This window comes from Pollicipes pollicipes, unplaced genomic scaffold (genome assembly GCF_011947565.3).
Source record: "Pollicipes pollicipes isolate AB1234 unplaced genomic scaffold, Ppol_2.1 Scaffold_4740;HRSCAF=5597_pilon_pilon_pilon, whole genome shotgun sequence".
In the NCBI taxonomy this organism is placed as follows: Eukaryota; Metazoa; Arthropoda; class Thecostraca; order Pollicipedomorpha; family Pollicipedidae; genus Pollicipes; species Pollicipes pollicipes.
The window spans coordinates 6,612,141-6,631,121 of NW_023596545.1; the positions used below are offsets into that span (position 1 = coordinate 6,612,141).

Consider the following 18,981-nt stretch of genomic DNA (forward strand, 5'->3'; position numbering starts at 1 on the left):
TTGCAGGCAGTGTTACGGCTGCGCCGAGGTGGTCTGCTCTTGCCCGGACTGTGGCCGCCGGTGAGGCCCGCGCCTGGGACCGAGCAGCGGCCGACACAAGGCACAGGGCCCGGCGGCGTCTCCGACGCTGCGCGCATCGCCGCGCGCAGATCGGCGGCCGGCCGGCGGCGGCGTCTGCCATCCCGCTCGACTGGCGCTTCGGCAGGGGCGGCGGTGGCGGCGGCGGCGGCGGCGGCTCGTCTCGCAGCCGCTGTCATGTCAATGCCCCTAGGCGGTGATTTCCGGCGGGCAGCCTGGACGGTCTGCCAGGCTAGACTCCCGCGCGCAGTGCCAAGGCCGTGGGTGACCGAGACTGGCCGGAATTTCACGTGGACAGAGTGCGGAGCCCAACACTGGCGTTGGGCCTCTGCACTTCCACGGACACCGCAATCGGATTAAATGAATCCACTTCAGCTCGTGCTTTATTGGATTCAGTGTTTCCTTTCTACACGCACTTGTGTGGCTTTGTGTATCGAATTCAGCTAACTAAATCCGGTGATCACGAATTTGAACGAGTAATTACGTTTACGGTGTAACCTCGATCCTGGGACGTCCGGAGTGGACGTCCTACGCCAGTTCAGGCTTCCGGGGCATTGCATCGATTAGAGGGATTGCATCGATCAAGAGAGTATTCTAGGGAACAGCCGTCTAACCGCAGACAATTCGAGCAACTGAAACATTACGGCTTCTAAGCTTTGTCTTCCACCGTTAAGCCATGTAATAAAAACTGCTATATCTGAAAGTACCGTTTCATTGTACTCCGTGGAATAAAGGAGGGGAAGGTGGGGAGGCGTATGGCCCATGTCAATGTGAGCATGTTGCAGAAGGATTGCAACGTAAAGGCCAAGGCCCTGGCAGGCAGCACATTTTTACGTATCATATTTTAAAAAACAACAGAATATTTTCTGGCTGGCTCAACCCCTTTAAAGCCACTGTTGAAAGCAAGGCAGCATCTGCAGCGTAAGGAGCACTACCACCTTTTTCAAAAGACTCCGGTCATAGACCAAACCATCTGTATGTGGTCATGCTTACACTGCTGCCGGCTCGGGCCGCCTGCACAGCAGGCCTGCGTGGCACGTAAGAGCAGTGCCCGCCGCCGTCCGGGACACGAGGCCGCCTCTTGCACCCCTGACCTCGCGACGGCGTGCTGCGGAGCCGTCATCCCGCCCCCTCGGCACCGGCGCTGCGTCCTGCTCACACCGCTCACGTCGGTCCGGTTCAGCAGACGCGCGTTTTACGATATAGAAATTCCTCAGATTTATTGGTAGCTGGTATACTACACATGATACGGTGCACACCGAGGGCGGGCTGTCGCCGCCACACCAGCGGCCGGCGTCCGCTGGCAGCGGGGCCGCACAGGTGCTGTCCCAGCCCAGTCAGCGGCGGAGCAAAGCACGACACAAACGGCGCACTGCGCGCGTCCAGTCAATAGGGAATGGTTAAATACGCACGGTTAAAATAAAACGTGACGGTCGCTGCAAACGAGAATGGGCAGACCTAATAACTAATGTAAACACTGACGTGTGTTGACTTGCCTGCAACAATAAACGATGATGTTGGCCGTAACACACTAACACCGACTCAGCCTAACACAGGATGGTATGCGACGCAGCACAGCGAATCAAACGCCTCCTCAAATGTAACAAATGTGTTCGCGCTGATGCCACTGCGCCGAAGCAGTGTCTCGACCGGCCGGAGAAGACTGAGGACTCACAACGAGTGCCTGGCAAAAGTGTTACACAGAGAGGGAGTGTGGGTTAAATGAGTGGACGTGGCCCTTGGGCGGTCAGTCAGGCTGTTGTATGGTGCACTCGAAGCCGCTCGTCAGAAACAAACGAAACACATCCCAGTGCAGTCGGCCAGTCGAGTGTTGCAGCCCACTTCAGTAGCAAGCTCGAGCCAACTGCAGGACACAATGGCGGCGGTCTGTCGGCCGGGTGTAAAACATAGGGCGGCCGTTGGCAGAATGCAGGACACAATGGCGGCGGTCTGTCGGCCGGGCGTAAAACATAGGGCGGCCGTTGGCAGAATGCAGGACACAATGGCGGCGGTCTGTCGGCCGGGCGTAAAACATAGGGCGGCCGTTGGCAGAATGCAGGACACAATGGCGGCGGTCTGTCGGCCGGGCGTAAAACATAGGGCGGCCGTCGTCAGAACGCAAAGCACATTCGGAGTATCCAGGGGGCGGGGGGGGGGGGGGGGAGGCACCGGTAAGCCAAGCGCATCACGTGCTGTGGTGTGGTCGCTGAAACAAACGTGCAAACTCTCGAGGCGGTCTGCGGGATGAACATACGACGCTCTCCGTCAGTCGTCAGCTAGTCAGGTGTGTCACTGAGTCCCGCAGCGCATGGCAGCCAAAGCTCCACACCCAGAGTTCAGTTAGCGACGGTGCAACGCCGGAGGGGTCTGTCCATACCCACTTCTAGCGGGTGCCCACCCACTGGCAGCGGGTGGCGCGCGCTCAGCGGACCCGGACCGACCAACAGGGGGCCAGTGTAAGCGTGTTTACAGCCCGGGGGCAGATGGAGGGGAGGACAGAGGTCAGGTTGGTGTGACGTGGAGAGGCGGCTGGCGCCGCGCGCGCCGGCGGCGCGGTGCGAGCACATTGAGAACACGACGGCTGTGCGACACCGGCAGCGGCTGACTCGCCCTCCCGGGAGCCGACGCCGAGGGAACGGAGCCAGCCGCGCTGAGTGCCCTGGCCGTTCAGCGCGAGCCGCCCCCGACGGGCGCTCGCGGAGGGGCGCGGTGCGGCGCGGCGGCCGTGGGACGGGCAGGTACGTGCGTTCGTGTCACAGTGGTGCACATCAACAACGAGGGTGCGGCCCAGTAGCGGCTACACATGGACGCACATCCGCGGGAGTGCGCCAGCGGAGGCCGGGGCCCCGGCGCGCCGCGGGCGGCCGGCCTCGCGACGAGGTGCCTCCGGGCGGGGTCACACCTCCGTCAGGTATTTCAGTGGGCAGGCGCCCTGCCGGTTCTCGCCGTCCCGGATCATGATCATGCCGTCCACCTCCTCCCCGATCTGGATCACGATCTGACATAGCACAGATCGCGTAGGTCAAGGGCACGCTGACTGACCGTATTAACCGAGTGACGTCATGACAGACATTAAGAATGGAAAATGAATAGTCAAGAAGCTCATCGCATGACCGATACCACCATTTGCAAGCATTGCCGACTTAAACAGCACATGCTTTGCAGGTCTGAACACGGGTAAGGTTCGAATGTGCGCCACGCAAACGCCGAGACTAAATTTTAGCTGTTCCGATGATGCGTGGCAACTGCAGTGTCATTAAATAAAACACAACTGCAGCGCAATAAGCGTCCAACCATGTCAATGACCGGCCATGAAGTCGGCCGGCGCCATAAAGTTCATGAGCAGCGTGTCGTGTGGCTGGAGCGGGGCCAGAATCGAGGATCAGCCGCGACCCTGACCTTGACCCAGCAGCCTTGACTTGACCCAGAACCCCTGACCTTGACCCAGGCACTGATCTTGACCTAGTGACTTTGACCTTGACCCAGCGACTCTCACCTCGACCTAGCGGTCATGACCTTCACACAGTGGCCCTAAAACTTGATTCAGTGGCCCTGACCTTGACCCGGCGACCTTGACCTTGACCCGGCGACCCTGACCTGATCCCGGAGCAGACGCAGGCCGTCCTGCCCGTCCGACACCTGCAGGTTGTGCGTGACCTGAAGGGGCCGCTCGCCCGGCTGCAGCTTGGTGATGTACTTAGAGGGGAAGAAGCCCACCTTGCCCAGACACTTGCCCTTCCACCAGTCCAGGTCGGATGTGTCGATCACCGTCAGCTTGTAGCCGGCCCTGCGGCAGGGGTAGATGGCTGCAGCGGGAGACCAGTGACGCTCCCCTCCCCTGGTGTGCGGCGGCGACGCCGCCAAGCCCTTCCCCACAGCAGCAGCCAGGCGCGGCAGCTCAGCCATGTCAGCCATGAGCTTTGAATTTCGGCGAATTCCCACTACCAGACAGGTCAACATCGGGCTGTGAAGGATAATTTGACACATGGATTTCAGCCCGGCAGCCGCTCGTTGATGCACTGCATAGCATCAGCACATGGCCGGGATGTCTGGGAGCCTCCGCAGTCGAGCTCGGTTAACACCAGCAGAGTAAGCCGGTCTACCATTCAGAGCACATACAGGGCGTTCGTGCTTCTGTTGAAGGTCGGGTGACTGGCCAAATCTTAGATTTAGCATCTCTGTAAATAGCGACGGTATTCTTGTTCCGCGTTGGTAAATATCAATGACTGAGAAGAAACAAACTAATAATTTTGCCTGCTTTATTGAAGGTACACATTTACACAACTGGAACCTACGCAAACAAAATGTCCGATGTGGCCCCAAACGAAGCGGTGACGTCAACAAAAAAGGTGGCTTTAGTTTCCATGACTCTGTATTGCTCACGTCAGCAATAGCGGGACGCGAGAGAAAAGTTCCGCATCTCAACAAGATGAACGCGTTCCTACCAAACCTTCGTGGACTCGCTGTCCTGCCTTGCTATCGGGACAATCGCTCTTTCGCTCTAAAAGGATCCCTTCTCCACTGGTTTCTATCGGTTGAGACATAGCTCTGCTCTGTGCCTTGCTGAATGTCTGGTCATTGACGGTCAGGTTCCAGCGTGTTGTACACAAGTTACGGAATCGTTACACCGCAGATTGACCAGCAAGGCCAGCATATCTTTGACGACCCGATCATGTTACGCTACACGATCCACTCCGACAGCCCACTCCGACTGAGCCACTCCGACGGCCCACTTCGACAGAGCCACTCCGACGGTTCACGCCGACCGAGCCACTCCGACGGTCCACTCCGACTGAGCCACTCCGACAGCCCACTCCGACTGAGCCACTCCGACGGCCGACTCCGACTGAGCCACTCCGACGGTCCACTTCGACTGAGCCACTCCGACGATTCACTCCGACCGAGCCACTCCGACGGTCCACTCCGACTGAGCCACTCCGACGGTTCACTCCGACTGAGTCACTTTGACGGCCCTCCCCGACTGAGCCACCGCTCCATTGCATTCTTTCACAGGCAAAACAGCTCATCGCCTGGCGACTGTTTTGTTACCGATCCGAAGATGTGGGTCATCTTTAGATCTATCCTGGCAGTTTCGCGTTCTTTGTTTAATATTTCCGTACTCTTATCATGACAAGAATCAGCAACCTTGAGTTCAGAAGAGCCGCAGTGCTCATAACACTGATCCATTCCTCCAGACCTCTATTGTCACATTCTCTGTACCATTAGCTTCAGCAACAGCATCTGGTCGGATGCTGCCAAATCCCACATATCACGTGTTGACAGGATTCAACACAAGCTGCCTATGTGGTTGACTGTGAGCCTGAGGGTCCTACACGACCCACTTGAAAACGCACATCATCTATCCATCCTGGGTGCCTCAGGGACTGTCTCTCCACGCGCGCAGCGCGACCTTACCTTCGTACATAATGTGTTTGGGGGGGAGGGTGGAGGCGGGGGGGGGGGGGGGGGGAGGGAGCGGATCCAGTCAGATGACAGCCGGGCAATACTTGGTCTTGCTGTTTCTACCAGGCCGACTCGCGTGCGCCTTATTTGACATACTCCGGTTACCAGAGTTGACTATCATGTCCTGCTAGCGAGTTGTATGCCAATGAGTTGTATGTAGGCTCCCGGCGTCTAATTCGTTTAGCACTGAACACCCCTTGGAACCGGGTGTCTGCATTCATACGCGCAACAACGTGGCAATGTGATAGTCCTAAGCTCAAATGAACGTTTCATCTCGCCGACATTGTCAAGTAATTGGGGTTTCATGCCTGTTTCTGGGTCCATCCCAGCTACAAATATAGGCACCATGAAGGGCATGCTAGAACTAACCCTCGTCCTAATTAGGGGATGGGTCGATGCGAGCCGGTAAGGTTTTTCAGACTACCCCTCCGGCATACTATGCATCACGCTCAAATGCGCAGTAGTCTATGGGACATCCATTGTGCGTGTTTGGACGCTAAACACGTATTTCTAGCTTTTTTAGTTACGTAGCAGCGGCGGCTTTTGAGGAACACTGCACAGCGATGCACGGCTTGGCGCGGGCGGCGGGCGGCAGCCGACGACGCCGTGGAACACGCGTGGTGCGCCGATACTGTTACATTTAAGGGCGTGTTCCACATTTAAAATGGGGTTGTGGACTGAAAAACCATCTTGAAGATTTTTCCGTGCAGTTCATCACCGCGCCCTTCTTAAGAACTGACCTTAAATCGCGCTCACGAAGATGTGTAGACTGTTTCGGGGAAATCAATTTTTTAATCGGGTCAAATAAAATACATTTCAAAGGCTGAAAAGTGCAATCTTTTGAAGCAAATTGACATTTGAAATGACACATTTAGGTTCATGATTAACCCGACAACAGGAAGAGCAGTACCTATCGCGATATTTGGCTCAGAAACGTTCTCGGCTGGTTTCCGCTAGGCTCTGCTTTCATTAGTTTCGAAACCCCTGCGTGAGTCGCATCGATCCCCTATTAGTCGGCCTTATGGAAAACGGCGAATTAGGGCGAGGGTCAAAAATCATAAAGCTTTGAAGTGATACATCGGACGCCTGCTTTACTGTACCAACTATCGTTCAAATTAATCACGGTTGTCAGGTATGCACATCAGCAATCATACGCATCATCTTTACGGAAAAGCAGACACCTATATATATATATATATATATATATATATATATATATATATATATATATATATACAATAACGTAGCGCTTAACACTTTTGTTCACTAGTGCATTGCATGGAGGACGCGTTTCATCAAGTTCCGTGACGGCACATGACGGCTCTGCCTTTACGACGTGCCCTGAAGTGCGTGTTACGCCTGCCGACACAGGCCACAGGTCAGGTTCGGCGGCCGACCGGCGCGCGCCCAGCGAGTTGGGCACGGCAGCGCGGCCACTCACTTCAGATCCAGCTCGTCCTGGTGCCGAGACGAGAAGTTGTACAGCACAACGTACAGGCTTGTGGGCAGCAGGCGGTGCGGCTTTTGCTGGAACAGGCGCGCTGGGTGAGGCGCGGCGCGGCGCGGCGCGGCGCGGCGCACGATGCAGCGGCCCCTCCGGCAGAAGTGCGTCACTCACGTCACTCATGGCGCCACTCACAGCGCTTACGCACACGGCGCTAATGAAGATGAATGCATGGGAGGAAGACAAACAACAACGTCCGGCGACGAGAGCGCGAGCAAACACTCTGGATGGAAATGGAGGAGAGTTGGAGGACGTGATGACACACAGTGGCTATATAGTAGTTGTGATAGCTGTTGGTTGATTTTTCCCATCGTAATTTGTGTTGTTAGTGTAATAGGGTTATTAAGTCGTAAGCTGGAAGTGCATAGAACCCAGAAACGTGATGTAATATGAAAAATCGTTTCGATGTAGGATGAGCACGGACATAATTCTGGATTGTTTCTTTCTGACGCTCACAGCATTTACAATGGCTTATCTGTGAGTGGAACTAGTCCAGACTTCAATGCTGGAGATCAGTATCATGGGTGAGGAGAGTGTGACAAAGAAGGATAAGACTTTATCAGTCTTAGCCATTTTACTCAGCTGCCAAAACCTGCATGTAATATTCGACTATTCGACCATGTAGCCATCTAGCTCGCCCCACACCCAATCCGGTGTGTTCCTGGCTGGAGGCCCAGAGTCGAAAAGGGGTTAGTGCTCTGTAGCAGCACTCAGCCACAGAATAAAAAAGCCAATCTCATGTGTGGATTCGTGGACAACTTATTACGTGGCAGCTGCGTACTAAAATATTCCAGCGCCAAAGAGCAGGCTTCTTACCATTTAAGAGAATGTTCCGCATTTCTGTGGGGGTTCGCACTTTGATGACCATTTGGAGGATCATTCAGTGCAGTTCACAGCCATGCCCTTCTTAAGGTTTAAACCCCTTTTGTTTCCGACGTTAGCGCCCATGACCATGCACAGGCTATTTCGTGCCGATTATTTCGAAGTCACCCGAACATTCATGACGGCATGCAAGTGTTACCTAAATACCACCACCTCATTACCCATGCAGTGCTCAAGGCCAAGAACAAATGTGATCATCGAGAAATTCGTGTCTTGCGTACGTTAACATAATTCGTGGCATCAGCGGTCATCAGCTGGGCCTCGGCCATCCTAACGCGCTGAGTGCAGCCTTCAAACATGCTTTTTATTTGATTATTTGGATTGGAGTCCAGCCATAACCATTTTAGGACACAGGATGAAGGAGAATGGATAATGGTGGGGCAAAACTTCTTGCAACTGTGGACCTAACCACCGAAACAAAAGAACACCCATCTGACCCCTAGGACCTCTCTGCGGGGGGCGCCCCCACCGGGGGAGAGGGCGGACACTTCCGCCCACTCCCGGCTGGCGCATGTATGCAGCCTGCCCTGGATGTTCGAGCATTCATCACGTTTCGTGCTACATAATACTGGACTTGCGAGAATCGAAAAACTTAAAAACAGCGCAATACCCTAGCATGCGCGTGCAAGTGAATAGCGTCAAATCACGTACAAATATACAAGAACACTGCGAGAAAGAGCCATGACACGCGCACATAATGATCTTAGGGTTTCGCAAACAGACGCCAACACGCGCGTCACCTCCCGGGAGGTCGAATAACTACAAGTGAGTCATCCCGTCCGCTACAGTGTTAATTCTGATGCGGCCATCTGGCAGCGACTCCGACGTGATACAAAAGTTCAATGACGTAATCAAACAACGACTTATTGACGGGACTATTTACTAACTGGTGAAATGCCATTGTCTAGAGCAGCCTGCGCACTTAACAGCACATCAACACTCACAATTGAGCTTATTTTACCATATCTGATGCTTTTCTGAAAATCTTCAAATATGAAACATTCTCCTACCACATGCTGGTGCGCTTTTACGTGAGGGATGCAGTGCCATAGAGTGATGTCCCAAATCAAGGTCAGCTACGCCGCTGTGTGACGAAAGTGCATTGTGGTGGTTCATTTCCAAACATTACAAACTGTACAGTGTACTGGGCGTTCAGTTGTCGCACGATGGTCCATTCCTAAGTTATTGCTATCTCCAAACAACGGAACATATCGCACCTTAAACATCATTTTTTATTTGGGGATGCTAAGACCATCTATATAGGCCGAATAAAAAGACACAGGTGTTTACAGGGAGTGAGCCCACAGAAGAATCATTTTGAGTGATCTAGGTAGTTTTACCAACTTTATCTTTTTAGTTATACTTGCGACGAACTCTCATGATTCATTCGATATCTTTACTTGCGCCAAGAATGCTCTATGCGCTGCAATAATTCCGTGAAGTTTAGATCTATTATGGGAGGTGCAGTTAAGCTCAATGGAGGCGAAAAGGTGTCAAGATACTTCCATCATTTCAGTTGTCTGGTTCCTCGCGTTGCGACAGATGACAAAGCGAAAAATTGTCAATCTATTTCAGCTGGTAAGATTTGTCAGCATCCAACAGTTGCTCTTTGGAAAGCAGCGGCGAACTTCCGAGGCTCGTTTTCGCGACACACCTCATTCGATAGTTGCACGGGCCTCTCTATGACGCGGATCCAAAGTTTCTCGGAAAAATGGCTCCAAGTCGAAATGGACGTGCACCGAGTGGGACAGAATCCAAATGATCGGAGCGGGGCCCATCTCTGCCACTCGACCAGCTAAACATGAATAATTCAGTTCAGAACACGGCGAGCGCTACCCAACTGGCGTACCAATCCGCCACCAAGTCAACCCAGTTGACCCAGACCGGACCGACAGGTGACCCCATGGTTTTCTAATTTGGCACAGAAGCTCACCGAGAGACAGGGTCACTCCGCCAGCCGAGCCGCACTCACCGGGGACGGACAGGGCGAGGTGGAGGCAGAGCTCTGCGACTTCTCGTTCTCGTCCGGCAGGTCCAGAGACGACATCCGCATAGCCTTGGCCGAGAGCAGTCGGCGATTGTGCACGGGACTGGAGGGAGCTGCAAGCACCAACAATAACGGACCAATCGTGAGCGACGACAGCGGCAGACGGCTCCGACTGGCGGCCGACGGATACACCGTGAACAGCCTCTGAGGGACGAGAGACTCGAGCTGGATTTGGAGAGGGGGGGGGGGGGAGGGGGCAAATCGTAGGAAATTATTGTATTGCAGTTGACGTGGGAGGGGGGAGTTGATAAAGCAAGCAAAGGCGAAGGGTCTTTGCTTTCGGGTAGTAATGGACAGCAATAATTTGCGAAAATGGCAAACCAGCTTGCATTCAAAACTCACTGATCCTGGCCCTCTAATAGCAAAGTGACACCTTAACCCGAAGGAGGCGCTCAGAAGGAGGCACCATCGCGGCAGGCAAACCAGACGTAGATCTTCCGAGACCAGCTGACCGAGGAGTGTGGTTCAGGCTGGCCGGGGGGCCTGGCTATCCCAGGCCGGTCTGCAGCACACAGCAAACCTGGTGTGCGCCTCGTGACCGCCCACAGTTGGCAGTCCGCGACATGCCGTGCGTAGGCGAGCTGGCCGCCGTCGCAGCAGTGCTATGAGTGGTATGTTACAGCGTGTGGCGCTTGTCCCGTTACATCGATTATTTACAAAACACTGATAGCCGCACTGCAAAAGAAGAAGAAAAGTTCAGAGAAAATGAACGTTTATGCGAGCTGAACAACCAAGGCAAACATAAAGCAACATCGGCCGACCAGTGAAACGAGAATGGCGTCGAAGTGCACGGCCCCGCATCTGTCGGACGTGCGGCACACTGGAGCCACGCATGTGTCGGACGTGCGGCACATTAGAGCCACGCATGTGTCGGACGTGCGGTACACTGGAGCCACGCATGTGTCGGACGTGCGGCACGCTGGAGCGGCATCATATGAACGGGCTTCATATGAGCAATCGCGGTTCCCACGCGTTGGCTGGATTGTAGGATAAGTGAATGGTGGATGCTTACAGCAAGCCATCTTTCGCCATAGTTCGCTCGCAAACTTTTTAGTTGCTCACTATGGTCCCCCTGCTACACTTACGCGCAGCACAATGTTGAAATATCCGTAAAGCTTTCCGACAAAATACAAAAATGCAAGCCCCCTTGAAGTATAAAACGCGCACGGCAGCGATGATCTGATTTGTTGTCTTCTCATCGTCCTCCTAAAAAAGACGAACAGACCCTCTCTGTGATATCATGAACCGATTCGTGAGCCGGTGCGGCGCTCACTCCACGAGGACATCTACTTACTACCGCCATGACAAGATGTGCCGAAGCTGGAGCGGTTTGCTCGCTAACTAAGACCACTCTGTAACTACTCAAGACCTACGAGCTGCTCTCTCGTTTGCTCTACACAGACGGGCCGCTAACCGCGTCGGCTCTAGCAGCCCATTCTGACGGCGCTGTCGACAGGCTGCTGGCCATGATGGTGGCCGACCTGAGCCTCTATAGCTTCTAGCCGTAGCATGGGGTGCCGGAAGGTTATGGTCCGCCCAGCCCTAGCGCTGGCCGTCCCAGCTGACCTCTAGCTGCCACAGAGTTGCCGACAGAGTACCGTGTCCGAATGCCGGACTGGAAGCGCGGGTGCATGGCTCTGAGAAGGCCACCAGGTCGTCGCGCGTCCCCGCGCGGGCCCGGTCATCGACCTGGTCCAGCGACTTGTAGGCCGACTTTGCGGCGCGTGCCCGGCGGCCGGCACGTTCCAGCGCCACCACGCTGAGCGCAATTGTCGATATCCGACAGCCACGCACTGAAAGCAGGGCCAGGCGGTCTCTCACGGAGGGCGGCGACGGGCGGCGAGAACGGCGGCGCTCGCCGCACGTCCCACACGCCGCCGCCTCCGCAAGGGGTGCGCGCCACTCCAGCAGACCGGTCATGTTGGTCTCGGCCCCGCTGACACGCTGGGATGCGGTGGCGCGCGCGGGCGAACCTGCTTGGGCCGGGCGTTCCTCCAGACGCGACAACCTCCGGGGGTCGGTTGAGCGGAGGTGTCGGCGGCGTCCGGGGCTGACGGGAGGGTGTGACAGCCGTTGCGCGCCCCTGCCGACTGCAGACCAGGCGGCGCGCATGCAACCGCCGCCGGCTGCAGGTGGGCGGCCATGTCCCGCCGCCGAGGGGGCGCGCGCCGCGTCCGGCGACGCGCCGCCGGCGGCGGAAGCCAGCCGTGTGCCAGATGAAGCGTGACCGACAGTCAGGCAGAGACCTAGAGCGTGTGCGTGTGTAGCGACAATGCCGCAGCCGCATTCGCATGGACAATAAGAGGAATATGTATGTACAGAGAGTGGCCGACACGGCGGTTTACATTGGCTATGTGACGAATGGTAGCTGCCGCTGGGACCGGAGCGTCGATGTCTCTGCGCATGCTCCGTCGACTCGGGCGAGTCCAGGGAAAAGCTCTTCATGCGCAAGCTGAGTTTGTTGCGCCGCGGGCTGTGTGGCGCTGTGGAGGCGTTAGAGGTCAGAGGTCAGGTCAGCCGCCGCCGGCTGTCACACCTCACGCGGGTCACTGCACACGCACACGCACACACACACACACACTGGCGGCGGCGACTGGCGCGGCGCGTAGTGTCAGCCGGCTGGCGACGGCACTCTTTACTATCGGGGCGGCCCACGGCAACACACGGCCCAGCGGCGCCAGCTCTCTACCGTTAGGGTCATACGACGCCGGCTCGGCCTCCGCGCTGGAGGCCTTCTGTTTCGCTGACCGCCTCCGCATGCTAAAGCTCCTGAAAAAGTCCCGGGCAGGACTTTTCTCTTTGCTGTCTGGTCCCTGAGGACCAAGCCTCTCAACTGCTCTCGGAGAAAAGTCAAAAGGATTCCCTCCTCCGTTGTCGGGAGGGGCTGAAAAGAAGACACGAATGTTACTGACCTGTGAGCAGTAAATGTCTGAGACAGGCCTGGACTCAAGCCGCCGCCTTAGCTGACTGGATTGCGACCAAGTCCCCCCACCCGTTCAAGTCCCCTACATGTTCAAGCCCCCCACCCGTTGATGTCCCCCAACCCGTCCAAGTCCCCCAACCGTCCGAGTCCCCCATTCGTACAAGTCCCCCACCCGCACAAGTCCCCACACGTCCAAGTCTCCCACCCGTCCAAGTTCCCCCCTTCCAAGTCCCCCCCCCCTTGTCCAAGTCCCCTTCCGTTCACACCCGCACAATATCCTAAGAAAGCGGGCAGCTCCAGGTCGTAAACCAGTACAGGCCATCTTGAGTGCTTCTCACGCTTGCCCCGCGGGTAAAGATGCTTTTCGAAACATGCGTTCTCAAATCTTATGCCAATACTTTGCGCTCATAAACTAACAAATAGATGAACAGCAAAACAGTGCGGTCTTGTATGCTATTACCATCGTACACCATGTCAAATAAGTCCAGCCACAGACAAACAAGCAAAACAGCAAGTCACGCGGAAATTGCAAGGTCCATAATGTCAACTAAACAAGCTGCTCGTATTCGTGGTGCACGTACATCACGCCTCAAAGGCAGCGTTGATAACGATATTATTCTTCATAATGCACACATTACAGTCAAATCGTCGCAGTGAATGCTACAAACAGGTCGCCAGCTGCTTCAACTGAGTTTGTGCCAGCATATCATCGGTCGTTTTCCAAAACCCTAGCGGTATCAGAGAGTAAAGCCGGCCCAAGGCGGCACTCCAACCGCGGGGAATGGTGCGCCGCTGTGCGTTTGGAGCAGTACAACCGCGTCTCCATTCTCCGCCGGACAGGACACTCACAACGAAGGCGCGTGCGAGAGCTCACGGTGGCCAACCAGACGCGGCCAGTAGGCTGCCCACCACCTGCGGCAGGCGCGCGCGCGCGGCACCCACCGATCCGCTGCCCACAGTCGTGCGGTGCGCAGAAACATCGCCGGCAGCGAACTTTGCTTCCCTGGCAATGACGCATACTGACACGGAATCAGGCCGCGGCTGCCTGCGGCTACCACGGGTCCTCTCCAGATCAGAGTCGAACTTTAACCGTGGGAACGCTAGTTGGTGAGACGCTTCTCTTAGCAGTTACTTGCAAATGGTACGCGAAGGGCTGAGGCAGGGCCCTGGCCATTGATGAGCCTGCGATTGGTATGTGGTGCCCCGCAGGGTGGGTTCCCAGCAGTGGTGATTCAAAAGTGGTGCAGAAAAGCACAAAACGGAAAAGAGAAACTTCAGTGGACTTTCTAATTCAGCCCAAGTGTTAATACCTTTGATTCCAACCGGCAGGCGTGGTGATTAAAATGTAAATGGATTCCAAGTGTTCGCAACGTTGAGATGACGGCTCCGACAACAGGGGCTTGTTATCCTGAATCTGACACCAGCCGCGGCTGGAGAATTTCAATCGTGGCATACTAGTAGTGTGCCCACTGGTAACGCTTCGGCTGAACGACAAGGTAACAGCATGGCCCACGTAATAATGCCTCACTGTCTAGACAATGAATACCAGTCTTAAGAATGGCCCACGTGATACTGCTTCCCTGTCCAGACAAGCATGCCCGTGTCTTTAACGACTTTGGTTTCAGCGGTACTCTCCATGTGTTTGCACGCGCTTGCAAATTTCAACAGTTCAAAGTTTCTTCCCCGCCCCACTTTTAAAACCACATGCTGAAAAGCAAGGGCAGGTTTAGTTCAACTGCCAAACAATGATCCCCCGTCCTCCGGTGCACATGAAAAACCGTTTCATGCGGGACCAGGCGTTTTCGTTCTCGGCCGAAGCCTGAGGGCTAGCGGCTTTCCGCGCGGAGGTTAGTTCTCAACACCACAAACAGTCTGCTGTCACTGCTGACCCCGACGCCTCGTGCGCACAGTGCGTGTGCTACCGTGCGGCCCGACCCTAGACAGACGTGGACTGTGGACGACCGCGTCCTGTGGACAGCTGCGACGTGTGAACAGCTGTAGCGTGTTGACAGCTGTGACCTGTGGACAGCTGCGACGTGTGAACAGCTGCAGCGTGTTGACAGCTGTGACCTGTGGACAGCTGCGACGTGTGGACGGCGATCGAGACAAAACGGAAGATGGGGCGGTACCCAATGTCCTGAGGAAGACTGAGCGGCGCGCGGCATCTCAAGCGGCAGCCGCTGACCTGAGAAAGACAAGGAATGACGCCCGCCGACCTGCAAATGACGTGATATGCCGCCTGCTGACCTGCGAATGACGAGGTATGCCACGCGCTGCCCTGGGGAAGACGCGACGCCGCGCCCACTGACCTGAGGAAGACGAGCAGCCGCGGCCCGGCGCCGGCGCCGGCGCGTTGAGTGTGCGGGGCGTGGAGCCCTGCCGTCGCGACGGCTGGTATGAGCCGCCCGGACACGGCGCCTGCAGGTCGCTCGATGACCTGGGGGCCACGCGCCAATCACGACATTGCGCTCATGCGCTCAGACGCCGGCTGGCGGCTCCAGTGCCGTGAATGTCCGCGCCTCATTGCGTGTGTTCCAGGACGCTGCAGTCTCAATGCGCCGACACATCCGGAAAGCAAATTAAAATATAATTGCACTAAACGTGTGGTTTCCCGTTCATTTCTGGCTAATGCATCGACCATAAGCGTGCAATATGTCACCCATAAAAAAATGCGAAAGTGAACAATTTTTGTTAAGTTATCCGTGTTATGAAGTATACTAAAGCCAACGGTAGCGGAGCTTGGATGTTCTGCAATTTATGTAACTGAATTGTGTTACTTGTGCTCTCTCTCTCTCTCTCGTCTCTCTTCATCTCTCTCTCTCTCTATCTCTCTTCTCTCGAGCTCATCTCTCCTCTCTATCTCTATCTCTCCTCTCTCTCTCTCTCTCTCTCTCTCTCTCTCTCTCTCTCTCTCTCTCTCTCTCTCTCTCTCGCTCTCTCTCTCTCTCCTCTCTCTATCATCTTCTATATCTCTTATCTATCTATCTCCTCTCTCATCTCTTCCCTGCTCTGTCTCCGGTGAGCTGGGTTGCCTTCTGCTAGCAATACGGAAAACAGTGATTACTGGTGGTAGGCTTAAAGGAAGGAAGAAGCTGCGGACGATCGAGAACATTCCGAAAAATCGAGTCGAACAAGTAGCCGAACCAATCTGAGCCATGGAGCAATCTATGAACACGGTTCCTTCTCAACAACGGGACAAATGGGCATACATATTTATGCATTGTATATGCGGCCTGCGGTGTATGAAGCAGATTCATGCGCTTCTGCAGGATCGGACAAGTGCGGTGATAGTGAACTCGCACGCCCGCTTATTAATTGACTCATCGGTCTATCACCGTACTCATACATCAAGACCATTTATGGACTGCAGTCCCAATCAATCGGCATGACGCCGACTTGTTTAATGCACATCCTCACATTCAGTGCAGTCACGGACCAGCTTACACGCGTCATGTACGGACCGGTGTGTGCGCGCACCGTCGAGCATCCTGCTTTGACCACGCACTCAAGCCGAGAGGTATCTCACCCGTGGCTGGTTGCCTTGGAGCTGGCCCCATCGGCGGGCCGCACCAGACCAAGGTAGCCCTGGTCGGAGTCGTGCTCTGAAACGCCGGACACGAGTGACCTCACGTCTACAGCGTATGTACCGCGAATAGCCCGCTGAGAGAGCGGTTTTTAACGCGGCACGGCTGACACGTGGCAAAAGCACGATATTGGGCAACATATCGAACGGAATAGGACGCAGTGCTAAACTCATGGAATGCACGCGACGACTTGCTATGGTCAAACTATGGACAGATCAGGATAATTGAATACAGCGTGATCGAGTAAAAAATAAGTCGACGTGATGAAAATGGACGGAGATAAGGCTGAGGATGAAAACTGAAGAGCTTGCAAACTATTGTCGCGACATTTTTGCACAAAGCGAAAGATCAACACGGAAACGGGCAGCATGGAAAACATTATCAGCTGTTATGAATGTGATCGTCAGGAAGCAGCAGCGACATAAAGAGAAAATGATCAGCTGAGAATGTGTCAAAGATAAGCGTCGCGGGATGCATACATAAATATTTAAGCCAAATCATGTTCACTGTTAACATGCTCGACGCAGGTTCCAGGTTTTTGGCGATTACACCAGATTCGTAGTTAGATTTCTGACATACATCCCAACCACCACAACGTCCTTGCCGGTCCGGGACACAACGTTATGTCTCCTTAGCAGAATCAGGCAATTAGCGCGGAATTCGGAGACTCCCATCTTAGGATATGATGTTAGATCGGTCAAAACATGACATGACCTTGATCTAGCCCGACCCACGGCCGGCGCTCCTAGCTGGCAGCATCAGACGATATCAGGCCCATCAACCCTAACAATGAATGCATTATCTCGTTGCAATGACACCAAGGACACAAAATACCTCCAACCCTTTCCAATGCTCTTCTACCCTTGCCTGCAAACAGTCGGTGGCAACGAAACGCTTAATGTAATCTGCATCACCTAGCCTAAGCTAACTTAGCCTACCGTTTTGGTTACTGTTCTTGTGTCTGTGAGTAAAGCTGAACTGATCGCTCTTGGCTCCCGACGGGAGCCGCGTAACGGAGCCCGATCGCTACCCAGCTCCGCCGGCACGTCGTGCATGAGAGCCTCGCTGCGAAAATCTGGGCGCGCTCTCGTCAAGCTGATCACCTGCGTCTACCACGCCTCCAGTCCCGTCACACAGGAAAACAGTGATCTCATCGGCCCGGCCCTCGTCCATTGTCAAGCTCAATTTTGTTGCATGAGTTATCTTTGGCAGACGTTGCTCGATCATTAGAACGCGAGCGCTGAACGAGGCTGGCTCACGGCCTGCCAGCTGTGTCAACTTCACTCGATTCATGGGTGACATCACTGTTTGAGCTTCTGTCTTCGTCCGGTGTGTTAGAGCACACACACACAAACCCTCCTCAGGACTCAATAAGGCCTGACGACGGCCTGCCGAAACTGGTCAAAACCTTAAGCACATACCAACACGCTAGACGAGGTCAACGACCCGTGCAATTAGTCCATCCTTAATACTAATGTTTCGTCTCAATCATACTGTAAAATCTCTCTCTTAACTAACACAAAAATCTTAACGATGCCACGAAACCACTGCTTGTCATTTGTCAACAAAAGTAGGACTCAACTTCTTCCTCCGACCAATAGACGGGACAATGAAACCGCTGTGCTGCGCGTGAGGATTTCTCGAGCCCACGTGTCACGGCATCAGGTTCTTTTAAACGGTCATTGTTGGTGGAGGACTGGGAGGCTTTCCGTTCATGATTTGGTGTGATAATACCATGTCAGTTCATTGAGTCCTGCTTTGTTAGTCTGAGGGCACACTCCTGATGAACTTTTTGTACTGGAACTAGTAAGCAGTAGCTTAGGAAATTTAAGTAACATTACCGATAATAGCCATCTATCAATAGCAACCAACAATATTAACTGGGACTACAGTAGCCTTTTATGTTCTGTTGTTCAATACAGCATAGCATACAGCGTATTACTAGCGATCCTTATTCTGTCCATACTTCATCAGTCGATGGTGTCGCACTTCAACATTTATCACTGTCCATCAACTGTTTTTGATGCCTTGCGTTTGATATTCCATTCGAAATTTGCATCCGGTAACTACGAAACCTATATTCGTACGTAATATTCGTACCCCGTACATACCACGTCGTGAAAGTCGAAAATTCCCAATGACTCTTGCTAAAAGAACCCAGGTGTAGGCCTACAGTTTATGGATTTTGCATCTAAATTAATTCTACAAACCAAGCACGAACTCACAGTTAACTAATGTTTGTCTCACTGAAATTGATTTCTTCAAAGCCCAGCTTTCAGTAACGTGCGTCCGTCCAAGGTCGTCATTGCTGATAAATGCGCATGAAATCGCTCAAATAAGCTACACCAGATTATTCCTATTCTTAGAATGTGTGCCAAGTGACACTCCTTGCTTCGCCCGGCGCACGTAATTCAAGGCGAGGTCTGAACAAATTTTATGTAAAAGGTGCGCTTGACAGAAGTTTTGTACTATACGTGTGTTAGACGAAGCAAACAAATGA

The 18,981-nt window shown here is 54.2% G+C and overlaps 1 protein-coding gene across 3 annotated transcripts; it reads right to left on the reverse strand.

Annotated features, from left to right (window-relative positions):
• Positions 1-2,232: 2,232 nt before the first annotated feature.
• LOC119098471 (SH3 and cysteine-rich domain-containing protein 3) lies at positions 2,233-16,499 on the reverse strand (the record flags this gene model as incomplete). 3 transcript variants are annotated; one of them, XM_037221396.1, is given in 7 exon segments in its annotated part: positions 2,233-3,076; positions 3,676-3,865; positions 6,983-7,068; positions 9,900-10,027; positions 12,320-12,457; positions 15,207-15,334; positions 16,424-16,499. In XM_037221396.1, coding segments are annotated over 7 exon segments (848 nt in total), but the record flags the coding sequence as incomplete, so codon positions are not given.
• Positions 16,500-18,981: the final 2,482 nt, after the last annotated feature.